The 21797-nt window shown below is 39.3% G+C and overlaps 1 protein-coding gene across 2 annotated transcripts in view; it reads left to right on the top strand.

The window, feature by feature from the left end:
* The window catches only part of LOC137277310 (myocyte-specific enhancer factor 2A-like), a 31716-nt gene extending 14726 nt beyond the window's left edge, over positions 1-16990 (top strand). The window contains exons 5-9 of one of the 2 annotated variants that reach the window (XM_067808979.1): positions 9105-9294; positions 9928-10076; positions 10325-10421; positions 11232-11355; positions 11635-16990. In XM_067808979.1, coding sequence (XP_067665080.1) covers positions 9105-9294; positions 9928-10076; positions 10325-10421; positions 11232-11355; positions 11635-11821 — 747 coding nt within the window. In that variant the 3' untranslated portion in view covers positions 11822-16990. The remainder of the gene's footprint in view (positions 1-9104; positions 9295-9927; positions 10077-10324; positions 10422-11231; positions 11356-11634) is intronic. The other variant, XM_067808978.1, reaches the window with a different exon arrangement.
* The last annotated feature ends 4807 nt before the right edge of the window (positions 16991-21797 follow it).

Raw genomic sequence — 21797 nt, 5'->3', positions numbered from 1 at the left:
TATTATATTTATCAATGTACATATATCATTTGGAATCGTTGTAAATTTGGACTTGGCTTTATAATCTAAAACATTTTGAATTTGAAGTATGTTGTTCTGTAATTTGCCTAGAGTCCTATGCCAGAAGGCGGTGGCTCATGGGCCAATCTGGTAGAATTATTAATCTCTTAATTCTTCTGCTGGAGTATATCATCCGGGTATCCTTGGTGCTGCAAGCTGGAGGCCCGCTTGCTTTAGCATTGTCCTTGTGATACTCCGTGGTGGGTGGGGAGCTCGGATGATGAATCATATGACACCAATCATGGCTTATGAAATACCCCCCAAAAAAACCAAACGTCCACTTGAAATTGATCCCGTTGATACTTCTCATAGACCGTCTCTATCGATTGAGTATTGGCCACGTTTCCTCGTTATTGAGACTCCGGACAAGACACCATTGAAGTTGAACCCTTTCGCAGTATCTAAGGGCATTCAAGGTATTGCTGGGGATGTCAAGAACATTAGACGCTTGCGTTCGGGTGCATTGCTAATAGAGTGTGGCAAGAAACAGCAGACAACCAATCTGATGAACATTGAATCTTTTGTGGGCATTCCGGTCACGGTCTCTGCTCACAAGACCTTGAACACAAGTAAAGGTATCGTCAGAGATCGTGATCGGTTGTTTGCTGACATGTCCGAGCTTGATATAGCATGCGAAATGAAGGATCAAGGTGTGCTGTATGTGAAGCGCTTTTCCACCCGAAAAAACAATGAAACAATCCAAACAAATACCTATCTGTTTTCTTTTTCATTGCCAAATGCTCCCAAATCAGTAAAGGCGGGTTACTGCAATATCCAAGTTGAAACCTACATCCCCAACCCGCTCAGGTGTTTTAAATGTCAGAAATATGGACACGGTGTATCTACCTGCACATTGTCTGTTGTGTGTGCTCACTGTGGTGAGAAGACACACACAACAGAAGATTGTGACAGTGACTTTAAAAAATGCACTAACTGCTCTGGCGACCATTCATCTTCGTCAAAACAGTGTCCAATATGGAAAGAGCAAATGGCAATTAACAAAATAAAGTTCACCCAAAATATCTCTTTTTCTGAGGCAAAGAAACTGGTGAAGAGATCTGACCTTCTAGAAAGTTATGCTACAGTAGCAAAATCGTCATCTGAATCCAGCTCTAAAATAACAAAATCATCCACAGGATGCCAAACTACCTTGACTTGGGTCAGTTCCGACTCCCCACAGGTTTTATACCCTGCTATATCATCCCAGACTGAGGAATCACTTCCTACTACATCAAAGTCCTCTGATCATAAGTCATCTTCACAGTCACGCTCTGAGTCTCATTCAACAGCTGATAGACAACAAATTGTTAAAACTAAACCCAAACCTAAGTCTGATGCTTCAAAACAGCAAAGTGGCAGAGCTCCTAAGGGGTCACAAAATAAAATTCAATTGTTTAATAAATATGGGTCTCTTGAAGATATGGACGTTTCTGAAAACGTCCATTCTAGGGCACATAGCTTGTCGCCCTCCAAAAGAGTGCGGGGTAGATCCCCAAAAAATCCCCCCAAAAGATAGTTTATTCCAATAATATTGTACAATGGAACTGCAGAGGTTTGAGGACTAATTTACATGAATTACAGCTATTAGTCCAAGATTTCACACCTTCAGCGTTATGTCTCCAAGAGACATATTTAAAACAAACAGATGCATTTGACCTTCGCCATTTTAATGCATATCATTGTTTTTCACCTCTGGGTGATAGGGCCACTGGCGGATCATCCATTCTAGTCAAACAAAATGTTATTCAAAGCCCTGTTTCACTTAATACTAATATGCAGGCTGTTGCAGTGAGAATTATTTTACATGTAGCGTTTACGCTATGCTCTCTTTATATTCCACCATCTTCGGCTTTTGCCAAAACCGATCTTCAAGCTCTATATGATCAGCTCCCGAAGCCCTGTATTATAATGGGAGATTTAAATGGCCACAACCCACTCTGGGGTAGTGTAAATACAAACACTAGAGGTAAATTGTTGGAGGACTTTTGTTCTGACAATGATTTATGTATTTATAATGATGGTTCCAACACATATTTACACCCTGGTACAGGGACTTATTCTGCTCTCGACTTGTCACTTACAAATTCAGAACTATTAAATGAATTTGAATGGTCAGTCCACGATGACCTCTGTGGAAGTGACCATTTTCCTACTATATTAAAAGCTGTAACTCCATCTGATGTTCCTCCATCATCAAGGCGGAATTTTACAAAGGCTAACTGGACTTTATATGAAACACTGTGTGCTGAAAAACTTAAACCCGAACTTTTTATTGACGTTCCTGATGCTATTAAATGTTTTACTGATGAACTGAATTCCATAGCTGATGAGTGTATACCAAATTCCTCTGTAGTTCCACACATAAGAAAACCATGGTTCAACGATGAGTGCAAACAAGCTAGGAAGGCAAGGAAAAAGGCAGAACATTATTTCCGTCGCCATCCTATGGTACATAATTTAAATAAATTTAAAATTTTAAATGCTAAAGCGCGGCGTACTTTTAAACAAAACAAACGCCAATCTTGGCAAAATTATGTGTCCAAAATAAATTCTCGGACACCCATGTCCAAGGTATGGAACATGGTCCAGAAAATCAAAGGTAAAGGTACTAAATCTACTGTCCATCATCTCAAACATGGAGATCAATTGCTTTCTGATAAATCAGATATTGCTAATAAACTAGGTGAAACCCTTGCTCAACACTCTTCCTCTTCAAATTATGTACCAAAATTCCAGCAATATCAAAAACAACAAGAAAAGAAAACTTTTAGTTTCAATTCTGATAATGGGGAAGATTATAATGAAACGTTTTCTATTCATGAACTCCATACTGCTCTTGATCAAGCTCATGACACTGCTACTGGAGCTGATAACATACATTATCAACTCCTGAAGCACTTACCAGAATCCTGCCTAGAAACTCTTCTCAATATTTTTGATGATATTTGGACATCGGGTAACTTTCCTCCCTCATGGCGTGACGCCATAGTAGTACCCATACCTAAACCTGGACGTGATCATACGGATCCATCCAATTATCGTCCGATTTCATTAACTAGCTGTGTTTGCAAGACCATGGAACGCATGATAAACAATCGACTAGTTTGGTACTTGGAAACAAATAACCTTATAACTGATATACAGTGTGGTTTCCGTAAAAACAGAAGTACTGTTGATCACTTAGTGCGTTTAGAATCATTTGTTAAAAATGCACTAATTAATAAACAACATGCTGTGTCTATCTTTTTTGATCTAGAAAAAGCATATGACACAACCTGGAAATATGGTATTTTAAGAGACCTACATGACTACGGCTTGCGAGGTCGTTTACCTCAATTTATAGCAAATTTTTTAAAGGACAGACAGTTTCAAGTTCGAGTGGGTTGTACCCTGTCTGATCATTACAATCAGGATCAGGGTGTTCCACAAGACAGTATTTTGTCTGTCACACTTTTTAGCATAAAGATAAACAGTTTATCAAAAGTTTTAAACGATTCAATTGATGGATCGTTATTTGTGGATGATTTTAATATTTCTTGTCGTGGGAAAAATATGCATACTATTGAACGACAACTGCAGTTGTGTTTAAACAAAATAAATAAATGGTGTCTTGAAAACGGCTTTAAATTTTCTAAATCCAAAACTAACTGTATACATTTTTGCAGAAAATATAAACCACATAAGGACCCTGAACTATCTCTAGATGGCACTCCCATCAAAGTTGTAAAGGAGGCCAAGTTCTTGGGCCTAATCTTTGACTCCCATTTAACATTTCTGCCTCATATCAAGTCCCTTAAAACTAAATGCTCCATGGCTCTTGACTTGTTGAAAGTTGTTTCCAACACAAAGTGGGGAGGGGATCAAGCAACCCTCTTACACCTGTATCGATCACTCATACGTTCGAAACTCGATTATGGTTCCATCGTATATGGTGGAGCCTGCAACAGCAACCTTAAACTTCTTGATTCTGTCCACCATCAAGGCTTAAGACTTTGCCTTGGGTCTTTCAGAACTTCACCTATTGATAGTCTCTACGTTGAGGCCGATGAACCATCTCTTACTCAACGTCGTATAAAATTGTCTTTACAATACACTACTAAATTATATTCTGATGAATCTAACCCTGCCTATAACTGTGTGTTCAATCCCCTTTATGAGGATTTGTATAACAAAAAGTCTTCTCTTGTTCCACCTCTTGGGCACAGAATTAAACCATTTATTTCTTCTGCCGGTATTGAGCTGGAAAGTATATCGCCTTCCCGTCTTCTTTCTTCTCCTCCTTGGCAGTTGGTTAGACCACAAGTTGACCTAACATTAACATTTTTTAAAAAATCAGAAACAAATGTCTTACAATATAAACAAGAATATCATCAATTAAAGCATAAATATAGCAATTACAAACCTTTATTTACAGATGGGTCCAAGGATGGTGGCGCAGTGGCTTGTGCCACTGTCATTGGATCCAGAACAATATCTTCTAGATTACCAGATAATAGTTCTATTTTTACAGCTGAAGCTAACGCCATATTAACAGCTCTCAAATATATTCAAAGACACCCGAAACGTAAACAATATATAATCTATTCCGATTCTCTTTCTTGCCTTCAGGCTATTAAAAATATTTCTTGCAAACATCCACTTTTAATAGAAATTATTGAATTGTCTAATGATCTTGCTACTGGCCAATACGACATCGTCTTTTGTTGGTTACCCAGCCATGTAGGCATTTCTGGTAACACACTGGCTGACCTTGCTGCTAAAGCAGCACTCAACAAATCTGTGACACCACTTTTTATTCCTTATAGTGATTACAAAGCCACCATTAGATCTTATATCCGTGATCTCATGCAAAAGAAGTGGGACACCCAAGTGGGTATCAATAAATTACATGAGACAAAACCTTACATTGGTTATACCCACTTGGGTTGTCAGTCCAGATTTGAAGAGGTTATTTTGCGACGATGTCGTGTTGGCCACACTAGATACACTCATGCGTACCTGTTAAAAGGTGAAGATCCTCCATTTTGTATCCCTTGTGATGAGAGAGTCACGGTCAAGCATATTCTGCTTGACTGTGTTGAATTCTCCATCACAAGGGATAAGTATTTTACAGTTAAAACAATTAAGGATCTTTTTACCAGCGTTAATTCTCATTTAATTATAGGTTTTTTAAAAGAAATTGATTTTTTGGTTGAATTTTGAATAATATGTTTCTGTAAATAGATGTATTTTAATGACTGGTAGTTTGAATTAGTAACTTGAATTGTTGGTGGCTGTACCCTCAAAGGGGGTTGAAGTATTGTAAAATTATTGTCCTCCTGAGAGGGTACGTAAGTCCACAAACATACAAAGTAAATTCTAAATTTCCACGTTTTTAATGGTAGTATAAGTGTATTTTTATTGTATGGCTAGATTTCCGAAATTGCTGACGGCTGAGGGGATGATGTAAATCCAGCTAGGGCCCATGCAGGTAGCAAAAGTACTGTAAGTCCCCATGGTCCCTAGTATGGTGATCTACCTTCAGTTGTTGGCAATCTATAGCCCGGTTTTATATTGTATTGTCCTCTATAGATAAATTGTTTTAGGCATAGCTACTAGTTTTACATTCATTTCTGTGATGTTCTAGTTGTTTTACTGTCCTTCGTCGACTGATTGTTATAATACTCATATATTCCATTTTAATGTTCCGTTCCCGTCACGATATGGCTGAAATATTGCCGATGTGACATTAAATTTTAACTCACTCACTCACTCACTTTGAAGAGGAAGCATTGTTTAGTTGTCAGACTGATTGGTGATTGGTATGTGTTTGGGATGCTCACGTAGGCAAGGTTGATTGGATATGATACATATGATATTGGGCATCAGAGGTGTTGCATAGAGTGCAGTGATCGGTGGCTGAGTGTTGCAGGAAACGTTGACTGAGTTTGGTATGTTTTCATGTATGCTGCATAGGGAGTAAGCATCAGTGGAAAAGGTGCAGGAATGGTACCTGAAGTGCAGTTACAGGTCACATGCAACGTAAAACACAACTTGGCAGATTCAGATACCTTTCTTTATGCACTTACCGAAACAAATCATCAAAAATACCAATTCAACCTATGAAGTTGATAAAAACTCGATGTGAAAAAGCCCGCGAAATTGGAGTTCAAACAATTCACTAAATTTCCCCCAGCGCGGGGGGAAAAAGTGGTTTCAATGGCTGTGCTGCACTGTGCTGCACTGCGCTTATAACGCATGTGCAGTGAATAGGTTCGTGGAGCTTTAACAGTATGCGTGCCCGGAGTATGGGGTTGTGAGCAGTAGTCTTATCTTGGTTGTGTCTACAAACAAGTAACTAATCTACTCATTATATAAAAAAACGTGATTGTGGTAAGCAGCTTCTGTCATAGAGAAAGCTCAGTGTCTGGTTATTGACACCTAAATGTCTGCTAAATACAGTATGCAATACACAGCTTTAATTATTGACCATATGCAATTTCAACTTAACACCTATCAGGCTATACACCATAGACAAAATAAATGATTTATGACTTGTGCACCCGAGTCCTGTCTCTGCCACATTGTGTAATTAGGCAAACATACATACACATGTACACATGGCACGTTTTATGTCTGTGGGTTGCAAACAAACTACATGACTGGATCCGACGGAAATTGGTGCAAACTCTTGTCAGTTTCAAGTCCTGCTTTGTACTTGGACGAATGACAGTTTCCAGCCACGCAGTGGTTCACCATCTCTACTGAGATGATTTTTGATAGGATCGAACGCAAATTCAGAGAACATGTATTTACAAGACCCAACATTTCTATATACATTTTTTATCGATAACAACTTGTAGTGTAAATGATTTTGTTTGACAGCGGTATATGAATCCATACTGAAATGACCCATCAAGTACAATAAATGATGTTGTTATCCATAAAAAATCTTACTCTCTTGTGACTCGCCATACTTCTAAAATGCCCATCAAACAGATCATCTTTCTGTACACACAATGAGCCCTTGGCTTATCAGCATATAAAGCAACCAATCAGAAGCCGTTGTTACACTTGAGTGTACCTCCACCCGCTATGACTGGGTGTAGTCTCCTGAGGGCTTCGTTTCAAGGGAAGTAAGCCCAAGTACAGAATATTGCAATTTTGAATCGCGATTATATGCTTATAATTTTGTTTATTTGTTTTTTTACAAGCAGCATTGCATATTATATGTCATGAATAAGTGATAATTGTGTTTTAATCCGTTTGATTTTTTTTTGCATGTGACCTTTAAGTTGAATGGAGGGTGGGATGTTGCAGATACAGCAAGTCTTTTAGATGTTGAAAAGATAAGGTTGAAGTGCAGAATGGGTTTTTTGAATGAGAAATGAAGGTGAAACATTTGACAAATACAAGGACATATGAATAGTGATGGTTTCATTTTGTGTAGGAAATCAATGGCACAATCCAGATTATAATACAAAGTTGCTTGTATCACTTTCCTGTCAACTGTTTGAAAGTAATGGACAGCTATTTTTTATGAACAATTGAGCAGATAATATAAGGTTGTGGAGTTGAGTGTCATGTGAAGACATGAATTTTGATTTGATATTCGTCGTGCATGTCACTCTCTTCTTCATTGCCTGATGAGGACTGTTTGAGGCATTTTGGGTCCCCGATACGTTTTTTCTTTAATTTCGAACCTATTATCTAAATTATGTCGAATTCTGTTTTTGGATTATAATTACTATCTTCTTGTTTTTTAGACGCATTATTTTATTTGTCAACCTAGACTTTGTTAACAGCAGAGCTCCAGATAATTTTTCAACATGAGGAGTACATATGCCTTATTGTTTCAATATAAGAGTACTGCTGAACGTACTGAAAGGAATTTAAGGGCGTGCCTTTAAGTCTCTTTTAAAAAACAATTTGAACCCCTGCATTACTCCCACTGCCAGAGGCTATGATTACACAGTGCCATTTAGTAAGTGGTCAGATGTAACACATATCATACATTTTTCCATTTTTGTGGAAGTCACGGTGGCTGAGTGGGTTAGACAGCTGACTTTGTGTGCTGACAATGAGGTGCCTCTGAGTGTGGGGGTTAAATCCCAAATATGACATGTTGCATTTGATTGTATAAAATATCAATTTTTTACTCAGAAAACACTTACAATGTGGTTTTGGCATCTTTTTTTTTTTAAATACATTTTTCAAAGATATGTGTGGCTGAGGATGCTGATTTCAAGCCTGTGTATTTGTCCTTCTAAAGCCTAAGTTATGAGTGTTCTGAGTGTCTATCTTTGATGACAGTTCAGACTCTTAACTGCATCTCCAGGTAAGTGACAGTGCTGAGGGTTACCCATCCTCGATATCTCCAGCGTATATGCTCCGATAAGTCTCCACTATACCCTGGACGCATCTACGGCTCTGCCAGATAAATTTATTACCTCCCTTTGCTGGCTCCGCCTTCTCACAGTAGCCAATCAGCTAGGCCGCTGTTATAACAGAGCTTGCCAGTGTCAACAAAGGTAGCGGTCGCAACTGCGAAGGTTTGCCCACAGTGCGTCCCAGATTTTAGGGAAATCATACAAACAAATTGACAGGTCCGAAACTTTAAAACAACATATGCAAGAACGCCTTCTAACTCTTCCAGAGAACCTCTGCATGGTTTATGTTGCCAAGTATAATCGGTTAAATAATTAAAAAAACGAAAGTGAGTTGTGATTGGTTCGCTCAACTTCCCAGCGTAGACACCTGATTGGATGAAAAGACAGTCAAGGGAGGTAATACATTTATCTGGCAGAGCCGTAGATGTGTCCAGGGTATAGTGGAGACTTATCGGAACGTATACCCTGGAGATATCGAGGATGAGGGTTACCATGGGATAATATTTCCTTGCTTACTTGATTTAGCCAGACATCTGCTGACTTGCATTTTGCACTGTATACATGTTGGGCCATAGTACCTCTTGCTCATGTGCCCACAATAACTGATGGTGACATGTTGATGACCCAGCAGTGTGTGTTGTGCTAAGTGTTGTATGAGATTGTCTTTTGCTGCAGAGCCTGGCCACATACCAGCCAACATCCATGCCTGTGGCAGTGCCAGTGCAGTCGCAGTTCAGCTCCTCCCAGACGTTCACCACAACAGCTGTCACACAGACCGCCACTGGGGCCAATGTGGCCCCTACTGTTGTCCTGCTGCAACCCCCTGGGACACCGGTTTCCAATGCAAGTCCCTCAGGGGGATCAGGTCAGTGGGGGGCGGGGTATATGATCACAGATAAGCTGATCTCAAAATTAGGTTTAGGTAATATATTTGATCCTTGAAATCTGTATCATAATTATATGTCCGGTTTGAAAGCTGGTTCATCAACCTACCTTCTTGTTGTCATGATCACTAAAGAAATAAAAGTATATTAGATATTATTATTGTTTTGTTTAGCCTGATAACACCTTATGCACACTCGCATCTCCAACAGTTCCTGTATGGTGTGGCATTGATGTAAGATGATAATTGTTGCTGCTTCAATATATAAGGATGCATCTTAAGAGTTCACATCAAACCGTTCTCAAACTTAAAATGACAAATGACTGGTTAACTGGAAGTCAGTCAAAAACGTCTTTGTCAAACTGTCAGTAGTTCAAGACCAGTATCTTCTATTCTGAACTATGCTTTCTGTCCTGGTCTCCTTCTAAACATTGAGTTACAATGGAGTTATTGTCTACGTAACATGTTTTTCTCATTCTGTAACAGCAGTGATTTATATTTAGAATATACTTGGGAAGTTATTTCAAATGTATATCTACAATCTTGCCAAGATCCTAAGCCATCTGTTAGATGTTTTTTCCTTTGAAGCAAACAAATATGCAGACTGTGTTTCAGGTGTCCGATTGACGACCAGCCCTCTACCTGCGCGCACATCGCCAGCACCACCTAGTACCTCGCCAGCCCCTCGAGAATCACCAAGGGAAACTGCTGGAGAAAAGAAACCAAACCTGAAAGTGCTCATACCAGAAAGACAGCCCAACTATGTTAGTGCAGTTTTCAGGTTAATGTAGGGAAAAATGTAAACAGAGCGCTATGCACCCCAATAATGACCTTCAGCAGGATGGCAGTACACCTGATAATGACTTTCACTGGGATGGCAGTGCACCCTTACAATGAGGTGTTTTCTCAAAATGTTGAATTACTTTATTCTTTTGACACCAAATTAAAGAACTGGTCTCTTAGTTTGATTCTGAAACTACAGTTCCCATTGAATGAACACACTGTTTTACAGGGTCATCCTCGAACTACGTTAGAAACTCCTGTTGTGTCAACTATGGCTACACCGGCTGCAAATACGAATCCGTCCATACCAACGTCCCTCCTGTCAGGTGAGGAATATTGATGTGTTCTGATCTTGGATAGTTTTGTTAGTTACAATTCTAAAAAGTTTTAGTGGATTTACTTACGGATACACTTTGACCGTCTGCTAGATGCATTTTTTTATATTATTCATGAAAGGCAAGGAATCCTCCTCAACCTTCATGTCAAAAGTTTAAGATTCCAATACTAAGGGCCCAAATCTCAAGGACCCTTTACTTCCACTGTAGATGGCAACACTGCTTCACACAGATATCAGAATCTGCAAAGTTGTGTTTTACGTTGCATATGACCTTTAAAATAATGCATTATGTTTGCAATGGGGACATGTTATTACAGTAACTACTTAAAATTGTTTACTGACTCTCACTATTATACGCTTATCAGTTCTAGGTAAATTTGCCGCTACGAGTTATCTCATAGCTACATCAGTGGTATTTTAAAACAAGTTTCTCATGTTGGCAAAATATTCACAAAAAAACAAATGCCTCCTGGCGTTCTTTGTATGTCAATGGTATGTAAATCATTGTGTTTATTTGGATCATGTGTTGCAGTAGACTAAGGTTATGACAAACTCAAAGAGACAACAAATTTTAATTAGTTACACAAAAGTAAAACGTAAGCAAGTATTTGCGACCGAGTAGCAGTTTTGCTTCCGTTCTGTCTCGTCAAGCTTGACTCAAGGTCTTGCAGTAGATTTAATATCATGTCTTGACATTCAGCAATATACAAGGTCAGTGTTAGATTTAATGTCACTTTGTAAGAATTCCTTTGTAGAGAATTCCGTCTGTACAGGTTGTCCTGGTTTTTTCCCTTTGCAGGTGAGTTCCAGTTAACAAGTGCAGACCTGACAGGATTGTCTCCCCTTGTCCAGTGGTCAGGTGGGCAGTGTCCTGGCCCTCTTACAGCAGCTGTTCAAGCATCGGGTCTGCAATTCACTCCTGGGTATGTCACTGTCACCCATTTTCCAAGTTGTCATCAATGAACTACCTGCACAATTTGTTTTTTGAGAGGACAGACACTGTGGATTGCAGGAGTCTTCAGAATATTAATTTCTGCTTGTTACTTTAGCGAAGCACTCCCGCCAGGTTAATTTATTCAGAGATATGACTGGAATACAGCTGACTTGGATGTAAAACAACATTCACTTTTTCACTGTTGTACATGATCTTTATAATTTTAACAATCACAAATAATAGTGTTTTGTCATTTCATTTGTTTCAGAGGTTCCTTAACATTTGCCACAACATCAGGAGTGCCCATCTTAACAACCACAATACCCGTTCGAACAGCAGGAATGGGTATAAAGACCGAGCCGGTGTCACCTAACTCCTCAAATGCCCAGACTAGACCCACCCCTTCTCCGGGAGCATCCGATGAACCACCAGAGAAACGCACTCGAGATGGTTGATGCAACCATGCTCTAGGAGGAATGTAAATTATGGGGTGCATTTTGAGATATATAGCACTGCTAGGGGATGTGAACCTGTTTGATACAAATGTATATTGTGTACTAACGGATGCTATAGCTCATCAATGGAACATACAACTCAACTCCTGATGGGGATCTTCAGACAGCAGTTTGGATTCTGTCATAAAAGCTTTAAGAACAAGAAAAGACACAATTATTTTGGTTATTGTCCTCTAGTTTTATACCAAAACATAAATATCTGAGAACCCTGTCAAGTGTTGTGTAGTATACATCTAGATTACTGCTCCTTTTGTTCCGTGTACAGTACAGTAATGACTCTAACAGTATAATGAAATAAACTTATTGTCACATATCTGTATAGCTGACACAGCCCACAGCACTTCAATATCTGCCACTCTAATGATATGATATTTATGGGATAAGTTCAATTATGTGAAATTCATGATATTGCTGGATATTTATTGACTATTGATACCATTTTCATGTTAACATCTTAAATTACATTGTCATCAGCGTGTTATTGCCAGCTGATTCTAACATTTCCAACTTTGCCAAGTACAAGAGAGGACCCATCTGTGATGCTATGAATGCCTTACTCACCTGCGTGGGACTTGTTGAAAAATGTATTATCACTTGAGACCCTTACTGTCTCTTAGACTTTGTTAACAAATATTGACATCTCTTTGTCTTTGTGTCAACTTTTACAAAATGAGATGTAACATGTTCAAATTGATTTCTATAAGAATGTATCTGGCGAATTTGAGAAATGGCATCTTGTTTTTATGTATGTAAAACATTGTTAAGTTTTATGTGTATTTTATCACCGTTACTTTAGGGGGGAAATTGTAAGCTTCATCTTGAAACCTTTTAGAATTTCTAATCGTACAATTTGTTTATGCTGTTTATGTACAGAACAGTATACCAAGTTTCATAATCAATAGTATTAGATAGGGGTTGGAAGCATCTCCCTCCACCAGTGCTATGTATAATAGTAGTGTACAGTTTCTGATTGATAACATACCTTCAGAACTCCGCCCACTGCAGGGCTGGAGGCAGCCAACACCACTGATCCTGCATCTCTAGAGAGGAATGTCTCAGTCTCCTTTGTTTGAATTCATTGACTGACTTAGTGGAAATGTACTCAAGGCATACCCACAATGCCTGTCTGTTGTTTCCTCCCTTGTAAGGAACTGGTCACTTGCTATGTGAATCAGGAGACTTTTACAAATATCACCATTAGTGTACCAAGATGGTGGGAATCGTCAATACTATTCACTAGTTGTTCAGTGTAACCCAGTTGGAAAGATGATAGCCTTTGCTTTCAATAGTTTGACTGCACAGAAATCCTTTTAAACATGTTTAAGGAACCACTCATCTCTATGAAAACAAAAACTGGAGGAAGACATTTAAATCTGGAAAACATTTATATATGTTCACCAACAGAAACCTAAGTAAAGTTAATATCAGAATAGAAAATGGAAAACAATGTCTGGAATGACAAGTAGTTCAGTATGTGTAGATAACTTGTGACCAGTCCCTGAAAATTATCAGGTGTATTGTAAGATACACACTTGCATGAGTCAGAGAGAGGATTGTTATTTTGTGTTATTAAGGATTGTTAACATATACCATGTAGGGTCAAAACTCCTATATCCCCCAGATTTTCACAGACTTCATGTTATATATACAAAGCAATATTTGTATGTCATCCATGTTTTATCAGGAATACATTTGCCATCAAGAATCTAACATCATTTATATATCTATGATAACAGCATTTGAAAATGCATAATATGTTTTAGGAGCCAACGTACTTAAACTGTGTGTTCATTTGGTGTAATCATTTTACATTGTTTCAAGAATTTTTACTTTTGAATTTTATCAAATGTAATAACCAAAAGAACAGTGAAAAGAGAGTTCATTAAATGATTATGATTCCATGGTGGAGACCTTGAACTTGTTAAAAATTTTGACTGGAATTCCAGCTCTACGTCAATTTAATTATGTATTGGACTCATACAACTTGCACATAGTAGACATTAGCGACTAATCCTGAATCAAAATGTATGAACTAACAGTATGTTGTTCCTTCTTCAGTTACGTGTATACAAAATTCAAGATCGTGGGTAGAGGCAACACTGTGTCACAAAGCCATCTGTTTAGTTTTGGCGGAATTATTGCGAAAAAAAAACAGCATCACAGTTATATATGGCAACAATTATCATTTATTTGACAAATGTTTTTGTCAAAAATTGCAATGGGTCTTAATTAGTTATGAAAAAAAATTCGCAAGACAAAAGCTTGACACAACAGTATGTGCCATCAAACACTTAAGAATCATTTAAGCAATGGCAGGTTCAGCATTTACAAATTACTAGTGGAACGATTCTTTTGGAAATGTTCAAAGATACAATAGCTGATATACACTGTGAATGTAGTCATGCAAAACAGTGGTGTGTGATTACTATTTTAGGTTTGTTTATGTGTGAAAAATTGCTCATTTTAATGGTTTTTAATAAGAATTTTTACTAACATTTCATAAGATATGGCTGTCATCTTGTTATTAAGTAAGTGGTTGGACTTAGCCTGACTGGGTAGAAATATGGTACCGATCTCAGACACACAGATATATAAAGTTATGCTACCCAACTAGTTCCTGGTGAAACATGGACATATCCCTTGATGTGCTCAGTTGATTATTAACACTATTCATTACGTGTGTGTATATGTAGAAAGGCAAATCTATTTTTGAAAACTATAAGAAGAGTTGTTATACAAATCTGTTTCGTTTGGCAGACCTTGTTCTACTTACCATTTACACACATATTTTGAGGCTCACTCTCACATAACAAAAGCATCTTTAATCATCAGATTGTGTATTACTCTTGTGAATATTTTGGTTTGACATTATTCATCCATTAGATCTACTAGACTTGTACAGTAGTGTGATGTTTGTATAGGCAGGTGTTATTGACTAGCTTATTTCTTATGATAGTGTGACAAGTATTACCACATGTAGACTTCACTTGTCCTATTGGTTCAACCTTCTGACATTGTATCATACATAGTGTGTGCATATCATGTATATCTTCATAGCTGAACAGGAATATACACCTTTTATGTCCACCTGACTGAACACTTGATCATCTGACTGGCGCAGGTGATGTTCTCGTGCCATATACTACATGAGTGCACCTTTACACCATGCAGTCTTAGAACTAAGATTGTTGTATCTTGAGCTTAAGATCATCATAGCTCTCAGATGACTTTGTGTAATGGGGCCAAGCACTAGACAGTTTGTGAATTGCTAAATGTACTCTTCATGAGGTGTAGACACATTTCCCTTGTATGCCATTTAGGCCTATATACCATTGACAGTGCAGCATCTCAAGACTAGTAACTGATCCATGTCATTTGATCATCTCAGATTTAACTTCCATATCATTCAAAGATAAGAAAATAACATTGACTATTTTTGTTTTCATTTTTCATACGTTCATTTATCATTGCTAAAGGTTGTGCAGAAATAATTTGCCTTAATCTTGATGCACATATTTGGATATTGCCATCATGGTTTAATGATCATGAAGAGATTTGAGGATCGCTGGACTCCCTGCATTGTTCATGTTTTACAGCAGTTTCTGGACATAATTTATTTATAGTCTGTTACTAACTCCTGAACATTATAAACATTTATAATTGATAGATGTATCAAAGCAGTTTTTACAGCTGTATGAAGATGATGAAATTTTAGCTGGTTATGTTTTATCAATGTTTCATTAAGATTTCATTTTACAACAAACCAGTCCTTTTTGTAACACAATTGTTAAGATGGAGATGATAAAAATAAACACTACAAAAAGTTACAGGAACGAGTACCAAACATTATTTTGTGGAAAATGGTTTAGGTGTTATTTTGTTTGATAGTTGGAGTATTTTCATTAGTAAGTGTAACCTTTGCAAAGAAGTGTTGTTATCCAAATTAAACACTACTGTGTCTGTCTATAATGCTGTCCTAACACAGGATGTTGCTGCTGTTTGGATCTAGCACCACAGAGTGAGGACACCAAGTCTCCAGGGAATATCTCACAAACCTGTTTTTTTTTTGTCATTCCAGGCTTTCACATGGAACTGATTTTTTTCTTTGTACATTGAATTTTTAAAGCACAGAATTTCTGATTGTCGGTAGTGCTTTTTTTTCTTTTTCTAAATATGGCACAAACATGCTTGCATGTCCTCCTCATAGTGTGGGCAGAAGCTGTTTTTCTTCTGAGGGGAATGGGTAAAGTCCCTGGCTAGAGTGAAAGCTCTATTTAAGCACCATCTTTAGGTCTTAAGTCTAGATCATGTTCGATGCATGCCTAAGATAAATTTGATTTGTAACAGTGGTCGTGGGTAGGCCCAGGTGGTCCAGTGTTCTGAGACACCACATTTGCTGTGCAGAGTTGTGTCTCTTAACCAGGGCAAAATCTGTGTCTTAACAGAACATCTATTATAGTACATACGTACAGTTCTGAGTGGTTTAAGCCAGTTGTAGTAATCATACAAGGTAAGAAACTGATTTATAATATAACCAATTTGAAAGGAATTATCTGATACAGAGTGCACTACATGAGAAAACGGTAGTCCGCAGTGAAATGTCCTTTAATTCTACTGGTGTCAGATTACTGGACTAGTTTTCATAGACAGTCAGTGATGTTAACAAACAAGCTCTTTCACATTGTATTTTGTCAGTAATGATACACAAGCAACACATAATGGGACATATATACAAATGACCAGATAATGTAATTACTATTTGAAGTACACAGGTAAGTTACTGTTGTTTTGGTCCTGTGTTTTAGACAGTGGATAGTTGTTGTGATATAAGTGATACCAGTGTGAACTGGTGGCCAGGGAGTTTGTACAGTACTAAGAGATGTGTATCCAACTGTCGACACGACTCAGCTTCATAGATCTGACAGGGTCGGGAGACTGTGGGAGGAGAACCGTGCATGATTTGATGGAAAATAAGTAATGTGTATTTGGTGCTTCGCGTGAAATGTATCTTATTCAGACTTTTTCATAATACCTAGTAAATCATCAATCGGTTTTCTGTCATATGAATTTAGATACATACTGGTAGTCAATAAATGCCTTTTGTACATACTCATTTGTTGTATTGTACACAAGATGCTGTTTTTTTTCTAGTTGTAGTTTAATGCCATACTTAGCATTGTGATGGAGGACAGTATATAATCAAGTCTGGAGCAAGCAAACCAGTTATGTTATAAGGAACATTTCCTGGCACTTTTAGTGCAGGGATGGGATACAGGTGATTGAACCTGAACACCTGAAGCAACCAGCATGGCATTGTACCACCTGTAATCCAGAATCCATACAGGAGTGGTGGTTGTCTGATTTTTCAATGGCTAATGGACAAGGATCAGTTCCTAATGCAGGAGATGCTGAAAGCATCTCATCCACATGCTTCCTTATATTCTTTCACTGTCGGATGTCTTTTAACAGTCTTTAAGGTAGACTAACAGCTAGTCACTGAAATAAACATATTTTACTGAAAAAACGTTCATAGTGGAAAAAATAATATTATGAAATGGAGCCCTGAGACTTTCTGCATCTGACCCCACCCCGACATCGGCACCTGTCAATCATCTCTATAACCGTGCATCACGCTCAGATGATCACGTGACGATCTGTGTCTGTCATTCTCTTTCTTGTTGCTACACCGTGTGGACGTGTGTATGCTCAGTCTCCCACTTGTCACTATATTTCATCATGGGGAAACGTCTTCCGTTATTATATCAAGGAATGGACAGAAGACAAGTGGCTGACAGGGATCGTCAGAGGTTTCCGAAGGTCCTTCATCACCTCTACATTTGTAGCGACATTGCCCTACCAGCTCGGCATTCATCACCATCACTGGACGAAGAGACTAGTTGTGTGTCTCTTTTTATTTCTCTTTTATTCCAAACTTGATAGATATAATCAGAACTTATGGTTGTGCCTTTTTGCTGTTGACAGATTTTGGGCCTTTTTATTTATTTATTTTTTGTTTTGCCATGGAACATTTTGGTCTTAGTCTATTGCTGGAGTGGAGCAGTACTCAAAAACTGTTCAATGTTTTTCTGCAGAACTCGGTAGATATATCAATCAGAACCTGAAGTGGTGCTTTTTGCTGTTGACAGATTTTTGTGATGTATTATTTTCTCGGTTTCCATGGAAACATTTCAGACTTAGTCTCAAAATTGTGGGATTGGCTTCGTTTCCGGAGCAGAACTCAAAAACCGTTCAATATTTTTTTAGCAAAACTTGGTGGATATAGCAATCAGAAGCTAAAGTGGTGCATTTTGCTATGTACAGGTTTTTGTGATTTGTTACTTTCTTGGTTTCAATGGAAACGTTTCGGACTCTCAACATGGAGAGATACGCTTCGTTTCCGGAGCACAACTCGGAAACCATTTGATATCTTTTAACAGATCTTGTCAGATATATGAGGCAGATCTTTTGCTGTTTACAGGTATATGGCATTCATATTTTTCATGCTTTCCATGGAAACGATTCAAGCTTAGTCTAGAAAAAACATAAGTAACCTTTAGACGATTTGTCTTTTCGAATATGTGGGGGCCGGGGGTACATGTCATCTTCTGATGACTCTTGTTTTGGAGTGGCATCCACCTTACCTACAGTGACTTTTGTCGTGTGAGCTCATCTACGGTGATCACTCCAATCCAATGATTATATCAAGATCACTTCCTGTTGGTCAGCGTATTCAAATTGGGCCAATACAAATTATGAAAATGGGAAATAAATTTTACATTATGCAGTATGAAGCGGAAGGTGATTGTATGTTTCAAATATTGCTTATGGGTTATAGTTTCACTTCAGTGTATCGCTCTCCCACAGGCCAGAGTGCCGTGTTTTGAGCACTTTGAGCCAGTGTGTCGTTTACACCCAGTTCGGCGCCTATTCGTGGCATGCCCAGCTTGGCGCTTACAGTGTACCTGGGAATGGAACATATAACTAAAAGATGATTTCTTATTTATTGCATAGAGCGACGTTTCGATTTAGGCCCCGACAGTGTTATCAAGCTAAGAGTGAATAAAACCAGATGATCTGAGGTATGTATACATGGATTGTTTGAACAAACAGCAAATCAACATTATCAACAACACACAGTGCCCGGATCAGCGCTTACTTGCAGAATGCACGGTTCAGTCTGGCACTTTAAACTTCGGGGGTGAGGTCTACGTCTACTTATCATGCTATACTGGTGTCAGGTGCAGCGCATTTACCTGCCATTTGGTTATGGACCACAGCTTTATTCCAGTGCGTTGCGTACCTCTGCAGCAATTACATCGGGACAGGTACCTGTTGGCAGAGCGCTGCTTGCTCCAGATTCAGTGCTTTTGTTTAGTGCCATAAAAGGTGACTATGCTTGTCGTAAGAGGCGACTAACGGGATCGGGAGGTCAGACTAGCTGACTTGGTTGACACATGTCATCGGTTCCCCATTGCGCAGATCGATGCTCATGTTGTTGATCACTGGATTGTCTGGTCCAGATTCGATTATTTACAGACCGTCGCCATATAGCTGGAATATTGCTAAGTGCGACGTAAAACTAAACTCACTCACTCACTCGCTTTTGTTTAGAGCACTACTTGTTCCTGGTTCAGTGCATACTCATAATGTGCTGGTTCGACACAAACTCATTGAGTCCCGTTCCCGTTCGATGCTTCGTCACAGCTTTACCGTTTCGGTGCTTACTCGGTGTCTTCCCATACTGTCTAAAATGTTTAGATAAGGTACAGGTAAGTAATTAGGTGGTGTGGGATTTCCACGGTTGCTTGATTAACAGATTTTAGGCAGTATGGGAATGGAAGAGTCCAACTTCAGACATGAGAGCGGTGTATGACATGTCAAATAATAAACTGCACAAGACGAATTAAATGCATATCAACAATTTTAATAATAAATTATCTGTAATAATCTGTCAACAGTTTAATAGTTCAGATACATTTCCATATTTCAAGCAACACAAGATATCAGTCTTTCACATTCAGAAACAAGATCACTTCAGCTCACCTTGAAGGTGAGCCACATTGTCCACAAATTCCATCACACCCAACTCTTGGCTGATAAGCCTGTCCTTCGCCCTTCGGATCTTGTCTACAGCCACATACTTCTTCTTCCTTCTGGGTTCACGCTGATGACCTTGTTGTGCAAGTCGAACCTCAGTCTTTGATTGCTCGCGCTTGATGGCTTGATGGCTACAAAGTCAAAGATGTTGGGGTGGCAAGATGTCAGAGAGTTCAACTTGAAATGCCAGCCTTCGAGATGGTTGGTTGTTCTGTGTCCGTCACTGGTGAAGTGATTCCAAGTGAGCTTGTCCCAGCTGCCTTCTAACCACTTGGTGGTGTTTTTGTCGAGGGGTGCAACAGCCATGGAGTCCAGCCAGACGTTGTCCACTTGGTCCAATGGTGTCAGTGGTAGAGTTTTCGCTCTCTGGGCAAGCTGTCTGAATTCAGCATCTTCCTTGTACCGGGTGGTGAGTCCAAGATGCTGTATCTTCCTCCACAGAGCCTAGGCATCGATTTCCCTGCCATTTCATCAACTTAATGAACCAACCCTTCATTTGGCAAACTTCGTTCTTGATGTTCTGTCCAAATGGTTTCACCTTCTGATAATCAGCACTCCTCTAAGTTTATTTCTGGATCGCAGAATGAATCCCGCTCAGCATTCAGCTGTTCTGTCATCCATGATAGTGTTCTCACTCCAGAAACTTGCGATCGAATCTCTGGGCCAGTCCTCAGTCGACTCAGGGTTCTACTTTCCATTCTTCCTGGTTCTCAAGAAGGATTCGGACAAGTTCAGACTACTTTTCAGCACACTTCGCCCCAATTTCGGACTTCTTCAGGGGCACCCACTATCAGTGACGTGTCCTCCCGTTTGGAATTTTTTGGGCCCATTTCACATTCGCCCATTTCTAGCGCCTCACATCAGAGCGGGCGACTAGCTTGATCTGATCTATCTACCCTTAGAGCCCCATTCCCCATCCTGTATTGCATGAATGTTTTAAGAGTTTGCTTAGAGACGTTTTTCCCATCTCACCAACTGTATGTGCACGCATCTCTGCGCTGGTGTGGGGCTAACCTTGATCAGCAAGCGGCGGGGCAGTGGTCTCTTGCAATTTGTGCTTGCCATGTTGGCGTTCTCAAGCTCAGTGTGGTGATTTTTTCAATTATTCACTGGCAAGAAATCTTCCGAGCGATTTCCCTCATGGTCAAATCAGACAAGGCAGCGGTTGTGTGACACATCAGCTGTATTGGGTCAACGGGGCCTCCCTAACTCCTGTCGTGGGCACAACAGTTCTCCGACCTGACTCTCTCAACATATTGGTTTGCACCAACCATATTCTAAGGGCGACGAATGTTATTGCGGATTCACTGTCCCAGCAGAGTCGTCCCTTCCTGACAGAGTGGAATCTACATCCACAGGTGTTCCAGACCTTCTGTCTTCTGTTGATGACTCCGACAGTGGTCTTATTCTCCACCCGGTTCAACCATCAGCTGCCTTTGTGTCTCCGATTCTGGATCATCAGGCTGGGGGTCATGATGCCCTAGCCATTCTATGATACGACCTCATTGCTTACACTTTTCCGCCAGTAGGTCTTCTTTCTCTCATCCTACGTAACTTTGGGCAACTCAGCAGATGACACTGCTTTTAGTCGCGCCTGCTGGCCAGCCAGGAGTTGGTCGTAGATCTTCAAACTCGCCGAACCAGGTCTGGTACCACTTCCCTATCGGCTCATATGTCTGGTTCGTCTCCGGATCTCCGCTCATGCTGCAGCTTCACGTTTGGCACATTTACATTGGTCGCTAACAACTAAAGGCTATTTAAGCGTGTTGCTACTGCCATCACTACAGGGCATCGCAGTTCCACTAGGTCATTATGTGAT

This window comes from Haliotis asinina, chromosome 3 (assembly GCF_037392515.1).
Source record: "Haliotis asinina isolate JCU_RB_2024 chromosome 3, JCU_Hal_asi_v2, whole genome shotgun sequence".
Lineage (NCBI taxonomy): Eukaryota > Metazoa > Mollusca > Gastropoda > Lepetellida > Haliotidae > Haliotis > Haliotis asinina.
This window is presented reverse-complemented; position numbering and strand designations above follow the sequence as displayed.